A 19636-nucleotide genomic window follows, 5' to 3' on the forward strand; every position below is an offset into this window, starting at 1 on the left:
GCAACATTGTCCGTCGGTTAAAGGAAGAAGAACACGAGACACGTGCCACTTATATCCATCGCGTTATCGCGCAACTTATACGCCTGGCTACAGAGAACCAGAACACTCAGCCGTATTACGGTTGATTTTTGGCTGCACGGTATGATGCACGCATGTGTATCGCGATCGTTTCGTATCTCTTCTTCTTTCGGTCGGCTGCGTATTCATTTTTAAACGAAGCACCCGCGGAAGCACCTTAAAATCTTCGTACGACGATAAACGCGATATGAAAAAACGTAAATGCGTTTCATCGTTACGTTACTATCCTTCGTATATGAACCGAAATGAAAAGAATCTTCTCTTTAACCTGTAAAATTAACACGCGCTATTATCGAAGGAAACTAACTAGTTGTCGCGAACTAACCTTAAAAAATCGATATTGTCTTAATGAGAAGAAGAAAAAATTGGAGAAAAGAATATTACTTGTATTGTCGACACATGAAAAGAAAAAATCGTGAAGAAGAATTGAATCGCGATCAATTTGCTGACAACTTCGTACGTAAAAATTTCATATCGTTCGATCTTATTCGTACGTTTGCAATTAATCGATGAACGAAATTCCGAGGGAAAACGCGCGCATGCCGCGTACAAAGGGATCGCTTTCTCATAGATGCAAGAATCGATCCGAAATGATTAGCGATAATGTCAAAAGAGACCAAAGGCACGTCCGTGATGAGTCCGTGACTGGGGTATGCTTTCTACATCGACTCGGCAAAGTTGCTCCAATACGACGATACGTAACCACGAATTCACATAATTGAAGTAACTACAAGGCGCAACGCGCTGTTGTACGGCAATGCAATCGACACACAGAGATAGAGAGAAATGCCACGGTTGAAACAGAGAAAGAGAGAGAAAGAGAGAGAGAGAGAGAATGGGAGGAGTTAATAGGAGAGAAAGGAAACGAAGGAGAAAAATAAAGGACGAAGAGAGGAAAATCTGTGCGATCCATGATGGATGAACAACGTTGGTCTATTACGTATCTGTGATTTGATGTTCTCTCCGTTCGATCGATGAATAACTTATTTTACCGTTTCTGTCTCTCGGTATCTATATTATTTTCGTTTTCACATACGTTTTCAAATGTACGAGGAAATATGCATCGAATGATTTTTCAAAACGAAATTAAACTATATAGATAAATAGAATAGATAAATAGAAAAAATAAATTTGAATCTTAATAATAAAAGTTTAGGATTAAAGAAAAACAATTTCTTATGCATAGTATAAATATATTTAGATGAATATTTTATAATGCGATTGTGTCTACATATCGTGACACGTATAATGCTAATAAATGCCACTTTTTCACTGGATACGGAATATAAAAATCGATCGATGATGTTTTTAATAATGCTCGCACGTTCGTTGTTTCATATATTTCGTATACAAGCTTCGAGTTTATTTTGCGCTCGCGCAAAATTCACTTGTATTTTTCGAATTCTCGCTACATGTATCCAGTTCGCATATCGTAAAAAGTTAATAGAAAAACACTAAGTATTGATATTTTTCTTATCAAATAATACAATATTTGTTGAAATAAATAATACGTAAACATGTAATTGCTGGAAAACGAGCTCGACGCTCGTTTCGACCAACTATCGTCTATTTAATCGTGTGTATTTTCGTCGAAAATTTAATTTTCGGCTTATATATAATACGACATTACTAGCAAATTCGTTAATTGAAATCTTATAAAATATAAATGTCTTGTTATTATCGTCTCTCTTCCCTTCTTCTTATTATCTACCGATATTTATTACGTCATATCAGTGTGCATTTGTAACAAATGCTGATATGTACAAAATTAGACACGAATAGTATCAGTATTTGCCACAAAAAAAAATACGTTCTTATAAAAACCATTTATCATAGCTGCCATTTAAAATCGCGGAAAATCTATCAACAATTCATGCCTCGAAATATTCGTAATATTGTTCAAAAAAAAAAAAAAAAATAACATTGTCGCTCATTTTACGTTTATATCTCGTATTTGATTTCGTTGATTCCGGTACATGAACGTGTTGTTTAATTCGATACATTAAAAATTAATATTTTTTGATTTCTTTTCTCTTTCAAATTTTTTATATATATTCAAAAAAAATTTCGAAGTATATTTGTATATTCATTTTACTATTAAATGTTTAAATGCAACCCAAAAATACTATATTAATCGATAGCACCAATTGTTTTAATAGATTTTAAAATATTATTCTTTTTGGTAAAATTAATATCTTAATATCTTTCTCAAAGCTAATTGGAAAATATTTATTACCAAGTATACTTGATATTATAAAATTAAAAAATTTCATCGAGTCAGAAAAAACTTTTAATCGAAATTTCACGTTGTATGGAATGTGATAGATACGATTATAATACGATAATTAAAAGTTCGTTTCAAATTGTCGCGTTACATTATATTAGCGGCTATTAATCGATATTTTAATATCTTTTTCGGAAAGGAACGGTATTACGCACAGTTTCCGAATTTCTAACAAATTGCTTTATACTATGCATGAAATTTGCCGCTCCTCGTTATTACATGTAACTTCGTTTTCTTTTTGATTACCAATCCATTTCTATTGATGTTTCTCTCTTACAAGAGCGTACATTTTCTCTTCTTTACTGGTTCTGGAGGTTCTAAAGCGGCTAAAATAGCTTCATCAAACACATTTTTCAAACCTTTCTGAAATTTTTAAAACTGTATTATTATTGAATACGTTATTATTCAAAAAAAATTATAACAAAATCGAGCATGTTCTTCTTCTTTAACGAATGTAAGTACTTACCTGCGTAAGAGCACTACATTCTACGTATTTCACTGCTTTTAATTCTTTGGCAAGCTTTTCCCCTTGCTCCGCGGATATTGGCTTTTGCTTATTCTTTGCCAATTTTTCGATAGTAGCAACATCATCTCTCAAATCGATTTGAGTACCAACCAACAAAAACGGCGTCCTTGGACAATGATGTGTTATTTCGGGTACCCACTAAAATGAAGCATACACGTACGATTGATAATTTTCTCCTTCATTGTGCATGTAAATTGAATTTAACGAAATAACAAACGTTAAAAAATTTGAATAAAATGTAACCTTTTCTTTAACATTTTCAAAAGATGATGGTGAGACAACTGAAAAACAAACAAGAAATACATCTGTTTGGGGATAACTTAACGGTCTAAGTCTGTCGTAATCTTCCTGACCTATAACACAACGTAATATATAATAAAATATATCATAAAATATAAATTATATCATACATATATTGTTACAAATTTACCAGCAGTATCGAATAATCCCAATGTGTATGGATCTCCACCGATCATTACTGTTACTGCATAATTGTCAAAAACTGTAGGTACATATTCGGATGGAAACTTATTGGTTGTATATGAAATCAAAAGACAAGTTTTACCCACAGCTCCATCTCCAACCACAACGCATTTTATCGTCTGCATTTTGATATTTCTTGTATTACCTACAACTATATGACACATATGTTTAGAATTAAGAAAAAAAAATAAGAATTTAAAGGCATCTTATAATATCTAGTAATGATATGCCAATGTGATTTTCATAACGGCAAGAAAATAGATATCACTAAAAATTCTTTGATATTTTATAAATAATTAACTCATTATTTTAAATATTTTTATATTTTACGTTTTACACGAGATATGAATTTAATAAAAAATCTTTCTCGTAAATTATATACATTTATAAAAAAATCAGACTTTAATTAACCTCTAAATACATCATCGAATTTTTCGAATGTAAAAATCAAAGTATAAAGAATTAATCTATAATTCTTTACGATAACGATTATAATGTTAATCATGTTAATTTAAAATTCTCGAAAATACTATTATTTTATAAAATAAAATTATATTAAACAAACGATATGGGTATAAAACGATTACCTATAGTTGTATGTCCGTCGTTAAAGGTTAAAATCGTAATTCATAATCTTAAAATGCAATGAACGCTTATATTAGGAATATATTGAAATAAGATAAAATACAAAAGCGACATTTAATATTCCGATACTATCAATCGTAATATATTTCATTGCATTTTATATTTATCACGAAATATATATTTCTTTTGACGAACTTTCATTTACGAATACTTGTCACACATGTTTAAAACCCAATACGCATGATAACGATTTTTTAAAAGAATATATCTAATATAAGTCTAATTAAGATCAAGACAATGAAAAAAAAGATAACAATAATAAGAATTAAATTAATATGATTTCTTATATTTAAAAAGAATAATAAAAAAAAAAAAAATCGTAATATTCCATTCAATAAATATTTAATTTAAAGATTTATTTTGAAATTTACTTCATATGTATTTAATTATACACGTATATACATGTAATAAATGAAATCAAATTCCAATTCATGGAATTTTTAGTATAATCCTAATTTATTTTTATTACAAATATATTATACGTATATATATTTTTTTCATTTTTATATTGTAATATATTTTAAATATATATATTTTTGTATTTTTATGTGTTATTTTGTATTTTTATTATTTTATACATATATATGAAATATACTTTTATTCTTTCTCCGATCCTGTAAATTTTGTAATCTATTTTGCCGATAAACAACGATTGAAAAATTTTGATCAACGCCATCTTGCGTTTTGATATTCGAAGCTCCAAATTGTTATTGGCATAGCAGAATATGTAAGGAGGTCATTTCGTGATGTCATAAGAAGAATAATATTAAAAGATATCATTAAAAATTAATTAATAACTTTAATAATTTTTTATTAAAAATTTTTGCACTTTAAGCATTTTTTTGCATAATTCAAAGCTAAAATCTCAAACAAGTTTCTGGTATAAATTTTAATAGAAAATTAAAATTCATTCTTAATTTCTAATTATTAATTTCTAGTTATTAAAATCATAAATATGTGCTAGGTGCAGGCTGATATAATCAATATTATGTATTAATATCATATTTATTATATATATTAATGTTATTATAAGATTTATTTCTATATAATTGTGTGCAGCTCAAACTTTAAATTAATAACTCCTCTTATATTCGTGTATTATTTTCGTTCATAATTTTATTGTCTTTTAAATAATAACAATGTTGAACATTTATTACTCGATTATAGATTGAGAATATGCGACCAAGATGCTTTCTCTATGATGATCATTAATAAATAATTGAAAAAAATTTCCAGTTAAAATTTATACGAGAAAATTATTTGAAGTTCTATTTTTGAGATACATATTTTTGAAAATTCAGAAATTCTTCCTAATTAATTGTTTATTAACAATTATTATGCAAAAATATTAATCAAATTATTTATTTAAACGATAGCAAACTTATATATGTATAAAATTAATACGTGAAAGTAATGGAATTAATGTATATAAATATATATAAATATATATTTATATTTAAAAATAAATTCTAAATGAAATTTTAAATTTAAAATGAGAATAATAAAAAAAATTGCATATTAATGGCGTCCATCTAATGTGATATTAATCATTAATAAATAATTAATTAAAAAGAATATTATACTACAATTAATAGAAGAAACTTTTTTAAAATCTCATCTCATATAAATTTAAGAATACAAAAATGAATAATAAAAAATTAGTTAATTATTAATTTTCAGAAAATTATGTTTTCGGAAAATATCAAGAATCGCATAAAACTTAATGATACGTCTTCTCTATTCTCGCACACTGTTATTCCTTTTGTATACAAATACCTCTTTATATATTCTGCTATGCTAGTAACAAGTTTAAGTTTAGGATATCAAAACGCAAGATGGCGTCACAAGTGCATAAATTTATTATTTTCTTTCTTTATTTAACTTTTATTTAACAAAATGTACTTATTTTACGTTTCTACATGTCGTACCAAATTCTATGTATATATATGTATATATTTTATACATATTTCTATTTTTTTATATGTATATGTATTATATATATTTTTAAATCTTTATATATCGAATATATATTTATATATTCTTTTGAATAGTAGTATATATTTTTATGCATATTTTATTTTATATAAAGATATATATATAATACATAAATTCATTAAATTCTAGAAAATTTTTGCAAGTCTATTATTTTCTCCTATTATTAGATTATATTTTCCCAATCATCAAATTCAATAAAAAATTCTTCTTCTAAAAATTTATATTACAATATCTCGAGAATATTCTCAAAATTTTTTACATGGCATTTATAATCAGTATATATGTTTATATGTATATATATGTTTATTTTATATATAATATATATAATCAATATATGTGTTTATTTTATAATATATCTCTATAATAATGATTTCTAATAATATATGATATTTGCAATTTATTTATTTAATAATGGTTTATTTAAAAAAAAAAATGTTCGCAGTACATTTAATAACAAGCCAACAATTGTATTTATTATAATTAAATGTAAGAGTATTATATATGCTTAATATACAAAACAGTTTCATATTCATTATATTAAAAATTAAAATAAAAAATAATCATTTTAATTATAAAAATATATTACAATTTATCCCCTGCATTTAAATTTACGTTCCTCTTATTTTCTAAGGACGTATATAGTTTTGTTATTATGTTTTCTATAAATTTTCTATAAATAATAAATATACATAATGCTACTTATTATCTTGCTTCAGATTTAGAGAATGGTTGCAATGATCCTGGTTGCACCCAAGATAAACCAAGTGCCTTGTTTTCTTCTTCTTCCTATATCCCATAATAAAACACGATTAATAAAAAAACAAATGAAAAAAATTAAGCTTCAATAATTTAAAATCACATACTTGTCATTGCTTAAAGCTTTCAAAAATAAATTTAATAAAAATTTAATAGAAATCCTAACATTTCACTAATGTTATAACTTTAGCATTATCAAAGATGACAATATGTATATCATATCCTAGTAAAAAGATTTTTAGTTTACATATAACTTGAGCAATAACAAGTATAAACGAAAATGTTTTTTTAATGATTAAAAATTTAATGATATATATATTTTTATACCTTAGGTTCATAAATTTCTCTTTTAATAGAATTATAAAGTTCATCAACATATGGACTAAACATAATATAGTGAGGATCATCCACTGTAGATGAATTGTAAACTTTATTTAAACTTTCTCTTACACATTTTTTTACACGATCTCGAAATACTTCGAAATTATTCTCTAATCTGTAACACAAATTCAATGTTATGTTTTTTATTTATAATTAATACTTTTTTTTAGATACATACAAATTATATGCTTCATGATTCACAGGATTCATCTTAAGATCTACTTTTGACAGAATTTTTGTTATAAATTGTATCAATTGCCAAATTCTATTACTTTTCCTCCATTCAGGAAATCCCCATAATGTGTTTAATTCTCCAGACACAGGATCGATTAAAGGATGAAAAATTGGAGTTTGAAATGTGACTTTCTATAATATTTGTTCAATATATAATTAAATCAATATTATAATTGAAATGCTATATATTTTAGGTATAAATTATAATAGGTAATAAATTCTTACAGGACATTCTCCATTTGGAAAATTTTGTGGTAGTGTTATATCAAATCTAAAAATTCCTCCTTGATATATTCCTTGCCGCACAAATTGTACACCAAACCATACTAACACAAAATAAATTCATTATAATTTAATAAATGTATATTACAAACACATATACAAGAAAATGTGGCAAAAAATAAATCATGCACATATTTACATGTAAACCATTATACAAGACCAAGTCAGGACAAGCAAGACCTAAGAATCAATTCATATTTGACTTAAATAATTTGAATGCAATCTTTCTCATACATAAGATGCATTGAAAAAAAAAAGAATTAATTAATTAACCTATTTGTCTATTTATATTACTTACACAAAGAATTTCGAGCAGATGGTATAACATAAATTCCTTTCAGATCTTGTGAACATAACATGTTACTATTTAAAAAAAAGAAATTTTATTTATTTCAGATATTTATATAGCAATAAAAGATATATAAAATAGATTCTGTAAAATTTTAGATGTACTTATAAAGTTACTTACTATTCAGATAAAATATTATATTCTTGCAAATAAATCGTATATTCTTTATTAGTTTGTGATACAGTCGGTCTATCGATCATTTTCACAGACATACTTAATTGAGAATCTCCGTTTGTGTTTACAGGTAATAACTTTCTGAACGAACCTTGTCTTTTCAAATTATCGTCTTTACTAGTATCGTTCTAATATCATTGAAAATCAATTATTATTTTTATGTTTTTATCTATTTTTAACTACTTTCGAATATGAAGAAATATTTGGAAAATATTTAATCAATTTCTTTTTGTTTCTTACCTTTGTTCCCAACATATTGATATTATTAGGGAAAAGACAATCTATAGATAACGTTTAAAATATTAAATACTGAAAATATGTTTCATTATTTTAACAAATAATTGATTTATTATTATTTTTTGTATACTTTCAATCTACCATTTTTCCTACAGTACTTCATCTTTTATATGTGAACAAACATAGAGAAGAAATGATATAGATCTTCCGCTCAATATATTTCTTATATAATATGTTCTATTTGTCGATTATATCAGTGATAATACTATATAATTTCTTTTATAACGTCAAAATGTACCTTAACGAATCTACAAATCAAAATCGTAAATTTTAAATTTCTTGATTTTAAAATTAAATGTTTTATCTTTTGAGAAAAATTAAATTAAAGATTGATGAAATTAACTATCAATCATTATTGTTTGTTTAGTTAACACAATTTGTGATAAATTTCTATTAATTCACATACGCATACACAGACACACACAAATAAATCTTTCATAAAGATCGTAACAGTCGATAATAAGGAATTCAAAAAAAAGGAGAAAAAATATTCGTAACAAATATCACGAATAGCGCCAATAGATTCTTCACAATCTCTAAAAAAATCCGGCTTTCCGTCTTCATAACGTATATAAACTCTGATTAATATTGAAGTCTGACAACTGTCAAATGACAAATCTGCTTCAAATATTACGTTTCAAAGATTGAAATGGCAGCAGAAATAAAACCTGCACCAGGGGTTAATCATGATAAATTTAGTACAAGTCGAAAACCTATACTTTTATCGAAATTAGAAGGATGCAATGATGATGTCAATGCGGCTATCATTATACCGCGGGAAGATGGTGTAATTAGTGTTTGCGATGACAGGTAAATGAATGTTATTCTTGTTTTAATAAATTGAATTTTGATACAAATTCATGCAATATTTATTTAATAATGGTTGCTTTTTGGCAGTTTACATTATATTATATTTTTAATAAAACATTTTTTTTTTACAGAACTGTTAGAGTTTGGTTGAAAAGAGATTCTGGCCACTATTGGCCAAGTGTTTGTCAATATATGGCTGCTGGTGCAACATCGATGCATTATTGTATACAAACTAGACAGTTATTTGTTGGTTTAGAAAATGGAACTATAAATGTATGTATTGTAATCATTCTCTTCAGAGAATTATTAATATTTTCTATATTTTAGAATGAATATGTTAGGTATTACTTTTAGGAATTCATATTGGAACAAGATTATAATCAAATGACTGCTATGCGTGAATATGCTGCACATCAAGCAAGAGTTACAGGTGTTATATTTGCATCAAATTATGAATGGGTATTAAGCATAGGTCGAGATAAAATGTTTCAATTACATTGTTCAGAAACAGGGCAAAAGTTAGGATCATATCAGACAGATGCATGGTACACTGCTTTGCAGTATCCTTTTAATAAAAAATAATTTCTTATTTGTTTAAAATTTATATTTCATTTAAAAAATTTCTATTTTAAATTAAAAATATCTCCTTAACTTATAATTATTAACTATACTTACTATAGATTTGACACACAATCGAAACATGCTTTTGTCGGCGATTATTCTGGACAAATAGCTATGTTGAAATTAGATACTAATGGTGTCACACTAATTACCACATTAAAAACACACACAGGAAGCATTCATACATTAGCATGGGATTCTGAAAAACAACTTTTATTTTCTGGAAGTTTCGATCAAAGTATTATTGTATGGGATATCGGTGGTCGGCAGGGTACAGCATATGAATTACAAGGACATCAGTAAGTTCAGATTTCTATAAATTTCTTCCTAGATAAATTTTCATTCTATAGCATTCCATAATTTTACAGCAATAAAGTAACAGCATTATGCTATGCAAGTGCAGAACGTATGTTATTATCTGGAGGAGAAGATGGTGTAATAGTGTGTTGGGATATGGCTGCAAATAGAAAAGAGACAGCAGCATGGGTAGAATCTGATACATGCCAAGTAAACAATTTTACAATTATAAGAAATTATAAATCTATACAATCTTTTATTATATGTAGATAAATATTATAACAAATTTAGGCTTGTGGAAGACCATTCTTTTGGAATATTAAAGCAATGATGGATCAACGACAATTAGGTTTGAGACAACATCATTGTCGTCATTGTGGTCGTGCATTATGCGCTCGATGTACATCTCAACGAATACCAATACCTGCAATGGGTTTTGAATTTGAAGTTAGAGTATGTGATCAATGTCATATCCAACTTAAAGCTGCAAAGTAAGTAGAAAAAATAAGATTAAATATATCTGAAAATGGAACAAACAAGATCAATTTATATTTTATTCATATTACGTATTTATTTATTATGCAGCCAAACATCTTTAGCATCATTCCATGATGCAAAGCATAATGTTGTTGGAATGGATCTCGATGCTTCTAGACGAAGATTACTAACTATTGGACAAGATCGTCTTATTAAGATTTGGGATATTTCTGCACTTCTTCAATGAACTTCCAAATATGTTTATTTATAAATAACGAAACTAATCAAATCATAAGGTATAAGAGAAAAATATTGTTATATTTCGATGTAAAAGTATAATATCCAGAGCCTATTTTTACGATCGTTATTGAAATCATTTTAAAATCCGTTTATTTAATCGCAAGCACTACTAGATTTTTATGTTACAATTTGCTTCTTACATAAAGAAATTCCGAATCTCTAAAATATTTTACAGCATTAAAATAGAATATATAAAAATTGAAAAAAAGAAAAGAAAAATATATCAAATACTATTTGCAAATACTCTTCCAATGGAAAAAAAACTCAATAACTTATTCAGCAAATATTAGAAAATAATATATATTTTTTTTCTCATTTATTGTAATAACATTTATAAATGACCAAAGTATGGATCAATAGATTGAATTTTTAATTAAATTCGTTATAAATATGTTTTAATAAATCATAATACATAAACGGAGTAAATATGAAATGATAATCTTACTTTTTCATTAGAAGTTTAACATAATAATTATGAATAAATTATTTTGATTTTAAGTGAATAAAAAATATCAAAATTAAGAAATATATTACTTTATATGACATTATGAGAAATTTTATATTTTAAAGTACAAAATTGAATTAAATTATATTTATCTGATTGATATACAGTCAAAAATTATCTTTTTCTTCAGAATAGTATGTGCATTATAAAATTATATTATTATTATTATATTATATAATTATTATTATAAATAATTTAATATAAAGATACAACATTTTTGAGGAATTGCTCTAAACTGCCTATTAATTTAAAAAATAATATAATTTGTCAAAACATTGTCAATAACTTTTAGTTTTGTCAATGTTGCTCCTAGTCGTTCTCTTTGTTGCATTCCTAATTATTTATATTATAATTTTTTAAAAACTCCAAGAGTTGATTTATCTGTAAAATGCAATATTTTTTCAAACATATTTTAAAATGAGGTACAGGTTATGCAAAAATAATAATAATTAGATATTATTACTACTATTACTACTACTACTACTACTGTTAATAATAATAATAATAAAAATAATAATAGTAATAATAACAACAACAACAATAATAATTTAAATTATACAAATTATTACATAAATAACATTTTCAAAATTTTAAATACAATTTGATTAAAATTATGACTATGTTACAATTTTTACAAAAACATACAGAACATAAAGAATTAGAATTGAAAACAGATTTTGACAAAAATATGCTATTTATATTCTATTTAATTTTTTTGTGTATTTAATAATTCTATTTAATAATAACATGCATATTTTGTACCTGGATGCATTTACAATTTTTATTATTCAATTATCATAGCAAATATTATTGATTTCTCATCGATACTATAACTAATGATAAAAGCAACTGAGAGAAAAAAAACAACATTTATTATTGGAGCACGTTAAATCAATTAATATACGAGTGCAATTTGAAAAAACGTATTATGAATGTTAAATTCGTCTTATGCTTTTTTTAAATATAATTATTTATAAAACAAAGTTATATAAAAAATTATAATGATATTAATATTTTATTCAAAATTAAATGATATATTTTGGAATTAGTTTATATTCTACGCGTGAATACTTTGCTATGCAATCAATCTTTTATTATGATGAACATAAGCGAAAAGTATTCATCATTTATTAAAAATATATATCTACCAAGAAGCAATACTCTAAATTTAGATATAGAATTTATCATTGCTTCGTTACATCGAATGATAGTAACTTCTTAATTTTAGGAAATAATTTATAATATTCGTTGTGCATTGTAATTATTCATTATCAAAAGACATCGATCAACTGCGTAATTTATGCGGGATCAAAATCAAAATTGTTTAAAATATATACTTTCATTCGTATTTTTACTGTTAAAAATATACAACATCGATAACAATACGACAGTACAGTAATTTGTTATAATTTCCATACAAAAATGTTTGAAATATTCGTAAAAAATAAATCGTTAGAATTATTATTACAAGTATTGTTCTCGTTGCATAAAAAATATTTTATTTATACATATATATAGCACGTTTTTATGAAATTGTTAATTTGCAACGTGCATAACATCGCTAGTGTTGTTATTGTTGCCGAAGTTTTCAGTACTTTATGTATTAATGCATATGTTAAAAATTATAAAAATTATTATGTATGTATGTATGTATAACATTCATGTAAAATTCGTATGAAATGAAAAATATATTTTCAATGTAAACGATTTTGCTTTTCTGTAATATATAGTAATTTTTTAATTTTTTTTCATTAGTAATAAGAGTATAAAGTAGAATTTCTCGATCGGTAAGAAGATCATTGTTCGAACAGTTTGAAGGACAATGAAAAAAACTATAGATGGTATCGAATCGTACGCAACAGGTTGCAGGTAAATATACACAAGTGAATATGTATTGAAGTGTATGACGTCATGATCGAGATATCGATAAAGAAAGAATCAAGAAAGATTCAGGGAAGCAGATATGAAAGAACTGTTAAAAAATATAGAATCAATACTTATTAAATGTATGATGATTGGTGGGGTATCGCATAGCTGAAGCCAAACTTGATCATGGTTTAGTTAAAGATAGTTTTTCCACCTCTTTCAGTTGCTTCCACCTGGCACACCCGATTCGAACCGAAACTCCCCGAGTGGACGCGTCAACGTGCCGGTCACGGTCGTGGCCCATTCTCTGAAACAACTACTGTTGCTTTTTGTGTCCTATTTTTCAGTGTAGTCAGTGATCTTTTCTTTTTTCATGTTCGTTGCTTCTTTTAAGCGCTAAGCTTCGACGAGCTTCTCTAGTCACGTCGGACATGAAAAGCGCGCTTCACATCACGTTCAAAGTGTAGTGCAGTGCCTCTTAATGGAGTGTGCCAACATCGTGTAGCCACTTTCGTCGTGTTTTTCGTTACTCGCATAAGGTACGTTTGTATTTATTCATTCTCACGGGAGAATCGTTTACACGAAATGTTCGTTTATTGTAAATAAAAAATATTTAATTTAGAATGATAAAATTTTTTATTGTTCATAACGGATGCTTGGTTGAAAACAAAATTTTTACGCCGCTACGGAAACGCGTCCCTTTTTCCTTTTAGACTAAACGAATTATATTATGTTATAAATAATTGTATTATTACTTATTATGCTACTGCAATGTTAAAAAAATTATTAATATCTGAATTTTTAAATTTCTATTCAATTTTTGTCTCTATATTTATTCCTTAAATTGCATGTAAATACCAAAAAGTCTTATATTCGTAAATGAATTTTTTACATGAAAAATAGTGTTAGAAAAATTTAAAGAAAAATCCAATATCAATATTTCGCGTAATTATAGTTAGTACGTGTAAATATAGCGAGTTTTAAATGTAATAAATAAGATAATAAGTAGTGACGAGATAAGACTAAGATTCAGATAAAAATAATAATATTTTCTTCGTTTTGATTCTTTAATTAAATAATATTTATTTAAAAAATTCATACTTTGCTCACTTAATTTATTCTTTCGATATATTAAGTTTCCTCTATTATTGTTAGTTTTTAATTTTGAGTGTATTTTTTGCGGGAATCACAAGTTCGATCGCGCGAAAAAAAAAATGTGAAAAAGATGTTATTTCAATATCGTGTAAAAGTTTAAAAATATAGGAATAAAAATTTAGCAGAATATGAAAAAAGTTATAATAGAGCGAAGATGCACACGTGGAAAGCGATCATGACGTAAGATATAGACTCGAATAAGCGCAAGCGTGGTGAGTAAACGAGAGGTGTGATTTCAATGCTGTTGTTAGGAAGTACAAATCAAAATTGAACAAGCAATTAAAGAGTAGAATCGACCATTGGATTGTTGATTCATTGGAATTATAATAAATTTTAATTTCCATTAATTTTTAATAAATATATTTTTAATAAAATCGCAACAATATGAAGTATCCTATGCACAAACGCATGTTGTCCGATCGTCCATTAAAGTCTCCCATAAACGGTGTATAGCTACGTTCTCCATTCTTTCGATACGTACATATTTTCAAAGTCAACGACTGCGGCTTTTTTGCGCGTTCATCTTTCAAGTTCAAGGGAAAGCTGTGGAATGGTTTTTTATAACTCGTTCTCTATTTAATAGATTACAATACATTTGGACTTTGAATTCAACAGAATTTTTTTTCGAAATTCATTCTTTCTATTTTCTAAGATGGATCAGAAATTCGGAATAAGAATAACGAATTCCGAACGGTTCGTCGATCCAAAATACTTGTTCATGCAAGTATACAATCGAAAGAAACTTATCTATATTTAACTTGATTAACAAAATCAATGCAATGACGCGTAAATTGCAATTCCGTTGTCTCAAATTCATGAATTCATAGATTTATGAATTCATTAAATATTTCCCTGATTAATCCCTGATTAAATTGACTCGATTCAATTTTCTTTCGTAAATTGTATCGTTGTAAACAAGAGATCAGAATCGATATAGTAATTGAGATCAATCTTATGGTGAGAATCATCCTCGATGGATGTTCTCGAAAGGTGTTATACGGCTGAATGGTAGCAACAGAAACTGCCTAACCCACTTTTGCAAACAGGTTTATGCTTGTGCTGCTTCCACTGTAACGGTGATCAGCCGGACATAATCATCGCACGCAGAACAATTTTTCTTCAAATAAATTCGCGTAAGAATGTTCGACATAGACACATGTATGTAACAATAGAGCAAATCAAAGAGCACCCATTCAATTTCTGTGAAAACGTTTATGCGTTTGTTACCAAAAGTATTGTTCAAAAATATTTTATAGAATGACGTTCAATTCTTCCGAAACAATTCCCTTTTTGTTCTGTTATATGAGTGCACGAAAAAAGATAAGAAAAAAATACGAGTGCACAAGCAATGAGAGAACAAGAAGAAAAAGAAAGTTTTGTTTTCTTTCAGGCGGAGTGCCGACAACCACGACTTGAGAGATGGTCATCGTCACGCGGGTAAGTATTATTGCAACAGGTTGTCATATTGCGCTGGTTACTCTTTGCTCTGATTAATAAATTGGTCGATAAATTGTAAAATATATGTATATCGATTAAGATCGAGGAATAAGAAAAATGATCCATGTTCGCACACATTTACATTGTATACCGCTTTCTTCGTCGCATTCTTCAAAGACGGTCACTAGGAATCTGTGACAAGTGAAAATGACGGAGATCAACTATCTCCAGATTCTTTCCTCGTATGAAAAGTCATACTCGGAGGACACGCGTCGAATTTCTTTTCATTCAATTAATATTCAAATCTTTTTCTTATTATATCTTCATCTTACTTATCTTCATTGTCCATAGTTTAGTGAATAATGATGATGGAATTGAAATAAAAACGATATTCAATATTCTCTTGGAAAATCGACCATTCTTCTCTTGAATAATTAATTTTAATTAAATACGATAGATATTTTACAAAAATAATTACAAAAAATTCTTTCAAGAATATTGATCAGAATTGAAACAAAAGATCTATGTTTTAGATCTACGATCGATCGAAACAAAAATATAAATACGCCAATCGATTAGTTGGCCTGAAACATCATATCGCGAAATATTAATGCAACATGGAACGAGACGAATGGTCGGTTAATTAGGCATAGTTAACGGTCCTTGGTCACATCGTATATGCCCTGAACACAGGCTTTTAGCATTTCGCGCGAACGAACCAGCCGTCATATAACGGGACGCGAGTCATTTTACCGGACACGCGTTTGTATCCTCGATATCGTATTCTATTCCTTCCTTGTGGCGCGTGCGCACGCGTCTATAATGCATACTCGTCTATCTTATTTCCTTGCGTTAGTTCCAACTTGCCTTTCGAGATCGGGGAATAAACAGGGAAAGAATCTATTTCGCGATATCAGAGATACATGAGCACGAATCATGATTTTTCATAGACACGGAGAGACGAAAGTAAAACCGACTGACAAAAGAAGAGCCAAATTGAACGGAGATTTGTTTCGAGGTAACGAGCGGACGAGCTCTTCCGATGTTGTTCCGGTGAGGTGAACAATCGGAACGTATACGAATATCAGGTACAGTTTGTGCGCTCGTATAGAGCGTAAGTATCATATCCGTAAAAAGTGTAGGCTAGTTTAGAGGTTCTCAAATAGTCTTTCAACTGGAACGCATGCGGTTTCCAAGTGATAATACTGATCCGATTTTCTCGTCTATATCTAAGATCGATGAATCGCCGTCACGTAATATTCATTATTAATTTAATCTGCGTGACGATACGAATACATAGATATATAGATGTATGATGGAAGATACAACGGACCATGGATGAAAACAATTTCTCATAGAAATTTGGCGCATGTCTACTTGATCGGTCATTTCCACTCGACCGAATGTAAACCAAAAAAAACTTTTTCGGTCGACACGGTTGATAAATTATTTACCTACCACAAATTAATGTCGTTTCTAATTCACTTGAAAACTTATCGTTCGTCGAAAGATGATCGATCGCATCGCATCGCATCGTTCGTATAAAGACTGTGCCGTCATAGAAGCCAGAATAATACTCGTTTCTTTGGGTAATTACATTATTGTTTGTGAGGGCAGCAACGACGGTGATTCAAAACAAAGGGAGAAGTTAGACAGAACCCGATCAAATCTCTTCATTTTTAGAAAATAAATCACGATACGAACGTAGAATTATTGTATCCAATTTTAAATTAATTTAAATTAATTATCTGCTATTATTGTTCAATTATATAATGTATAATTTTTTTAACTATCTATTTTATCGCACGGAAAGAAAAATAAAATAAAAACTGACTTTTCTTCGAATATTCAAATGCTAAGATTTAAACAATTCTATAATATACGCGTAAGCGTCGTTATTTCCAGAATAGATATAAAAAAACAAAAGGGAAATTACCGATGAAAAAATTACGTTGCAGGGAGATTACATATGGATCGAACCAATCTCAGGGAGAGAATTTGACGTTGCTATCGGAGCACGAGTTATTTCCGCGGAAGGCAGACGCATTCAAGTGAAAGACGACGATAACAAGGTATCAGAATTCTCGATTTGTTTCGAAAAATTGTTATTCGATTTATCTTGTCTATTGGAGATTCCTATAATAATCAATGTGTATTACCAATGTAAACACGGATCGATGTAAAAAGATATAAAATGACATTGATATCTTCAGGAACAATGGCTGACTCCAGAGAGGCGAATAAAAGCGATGCATGCCACTTCTGTGCAAGGTGTAGAAGATATGATCAGTTTAGGAGACCTCCATGAAGCGGGCATTTTAAGGAATTTGTTGATCCGTTATAATGAGAATCTCATATACGTAAGCAATTATCTCGAATCTCTTACTTTACTTAATATATTTATACAAAATACATAAAATTGTAACACATAAAATTTTTTATATAGACGTACACCGGTTCGATTCTAGTCGCTGTGAATCCATATCAAATATTGCCTATTTATACCGCGGAACAAATCAAATTGTACAAGGATCGTAAAATCGGAGAGCTACCGCCTCATATATTCGCAATTGGAGATAATAGTTACGCACATATGAATCGATATGGTCAAGATCAATGTATAGTGATTAGGTATCGGGCATTGTTTTATTTTATTTTTCTACTTGATTAAATGATTTCGAGCGGCTGCCTCCTTCTTCTCTATACTATTTTTCTATTTAGAAATGGTTTGTCAAATCCACGAATGTTTGTGTCTTAGCGGCGAAAGCGGAGCCGGCAAAACGGAAAGTACGAAACTAATTTTGCAATATTTGGCAGCGATTAGCGGAAAGCATTCTTGGATTGAACAACAAATTTTGGAAGCGAATCCCATCTTAGAAGGTAAATCTCTATATACGTACACATATGATCATATTATAATGTGAAGATGAAAAAATTTTCAACTCGATTTTCGATTCTGTTCAGCATTCGGCAATGCTAAGACTGTACGAAACGATAATTCATCACGCTTTGGAAAATATATTGACATTCACTTTAACGAACAAGGAGTAATAGAAGGAGCAAAAATAGAGCAATATTTATTGGAGAAGTCACGAATAGTTTCACAAAGTCTGGACGAAAGAAACTATCATGTATTTTATTGTATGTTGGCTGGTCTTTCGAAAGAAGAGAAGCAAAAGCTAGAATTGGAAGATGCTTCTTCGTACAAGTATTTAACAGGGGTAATGTTTCGTTGAATGTAGAAGAAAAGATGCTTAATATTCCTATTTAAAATCATTCCTTTCTTTTCAGGGTGGTAGTATCACGTGCGAAGGTCGAGATGACGCTGCAGAATTTGCTGACATTAGATCAGCAATGAAGGTTTTACTGTTTTCTGACATGGAAATATGGGAGATACTCAAGCTTCTTGCTGCCTTGTTGCACATGGGAAATGTCAAATACAGAGCTATCGTCGTAGGTAAGACGTGTGATTTTTGATACTGATGATTATTTCATTTGAAATACTTGGTCATCAATCTGGAAAAAATATGAAATAAAATATAAAAAATGCGATTTCATTGTATTGAAATAATATTAAATTTGAAAAAAACAAAACAAATTATAGCAATAGAATCTTTTATAGTGTGAAATAAAAAACGCAGCTCTTTATAAATTATTATTATTTAAAAATGAAATATAAAAAAT

The 19636-nt window shown here is 28.1% G+C and overlaps 4 protein-coding genes and 1 long non-coding RNA gene across 10 annotated transcripts in view; 2 read left to right on the forward strand and 3 right to left on the reverse strand.

Annotated features, from left to right (window-relative positions):
* Positions 1-1254: 1254 nt before the first annotated feature.
* Positions 1255-4265, reverse strand: LOC102680310 (cdc42 homolog). Of its 2 annotated transcripts, none has more exons than XM_006621090.2 (5): positions 3959-4265; positions 3319-3522; positions 3132-3241; positions 2829-3026; positions 1255-2740 (listed from the first exon to the last, which is right to left on the reverse strand). In XM_006621090.2, the coding sequence occupies exons 2-5, from the start codon at positions 3494-3496 to the stop codon at positions 2735-2737; spliced, it is 492 nt and encodes a 163-aa protein (XP_006621153.1). In that variant the 5' UTR covers positions 3497-3522; positions 3959-4265; the 3' UTR covers positions 1255-2734. The 2 variants fall into 2 exon arrangements, with proteins under 2 accessions (XP_006621153.1, XP_006621152.1); XM_006621089.2 differs by having other exon boundaries at positions 2324-2725; positions 3959-4264.
* A 2171-nt stretch (positions 4266-6436) lies between these two features.
* LOC102680184 (AKT-interacting protein-like) lies at positions 6437-8639 on the reverse strand. The gene is made up of 7 exons (XM_006621088.2): positions 8428-8639; positions 8134-8315; positions 7963-8027; positions 7608-7708; positions 7327-7514; positions 7095-7263; positions 6437-6797 (listed from the first exon to the last, which is right to left on the reverse strand). The coding sequence occupies exons 1-7, from the start codon at positions 8440-8442 to the stop codon at positions 6714-6716; spliced, it is 804 nt and encodes a 267-aa protein (XP_006621151.1). The 5' UTR covers positions 8443-8639; the 3' UTR covers positions 6437-6713.
* A 31-nt stretch (positions 8640-8670) lies between these two features.
* On the forward strand, positions 8671-11243 carry LOC102680062 (WD repeat and FYVE domain-containing protein 2). The gene is made up of 7 exons (XM_006621087.2): positions 8671-9294; positions 9426-9567; positions 9649-9854; positions 9975-10214; positions 10284-10422; positions 10504-10703; positions 10798-11243. The coding sequence occupies exons 1-7, from the start codon at positions 9134-9136 to the stop codon at positions 10934-10936; spliced, it is 1227 nt and encodes a 408-aa protein (XP_006621150.1). The 5' UTR covers positions 8671-9133; the 3' UTR covers positions 10937-11243.
* Positions 11244-13253: 2010 nt separating this feature from the next.
* Positions 13254-19636, forward strand: part of LOC102680536 (myosin-VIIa) — a 15512-nt gene continuing 9129 nt past the window's right edge. The window contains exons 1-8 of one of the 5 annotated variants that reach the window (XM_031513109.1): positions 13254-13899; positions 15906-15952; positions 17911-18024; positions 18166-18312; positions 18399-18583; positions 18711-18832; positions 18917-19173; positions 19244-19409. In XM_031513109.1, coding sequence (XP_031368969.1) covers positions 15935-15952; positions 17911-18024; positions 18166-18312; positions 18399-18583; positions 18711-18832; positions 18917-19173; positions 19244-19409 — 1009 coding nt within the window. In that variant the 5' untranslated portion in view covers positions 13254-13899; positions 15906-15934. Of the gene's footprint in view, positions 13900-15905; positions 15953-16471; positions 17041-17910; positions 18025-18165; positions 18313-18398; positions 18584-18673; positions 18833-18916; positions 19174-19243; positions 19410-19636 lie in introns of those variants that run through there. The other 4 variants (XM_006621091.2, XM_031513110.1, XM_031513111.1 and 1 more) reach the window with 4 other exon arrangements.
* LOC116186307 lies at positions 16239-17731 on the reverse strand. The gene is made up of 2 exons (XR_004151271.1): positions 17286-17731; positions 16239-17228 (listed from the first exon to the last, which is right to left on the reverse strand). It is a non-coding gene; the product is annotated as an uncharacterized LOC116186307 (long non-coding RNA).

This window comes from Apis dorsata, unplaced genomic scaffold (genome assembly GCF_000469605.1).
Source record: "Apis dorsata unplaced genomic scaffold, Apis dorsata 1.3 scaffold_581, whole genome shotgun sequence".
Taxonomy (NCBI): domain Eukaryota; kingdom Metazoa; phylum Arthropoda; class Insecta; order Hymenoptera; family Apidae; genus Apis; species Apis dorsata.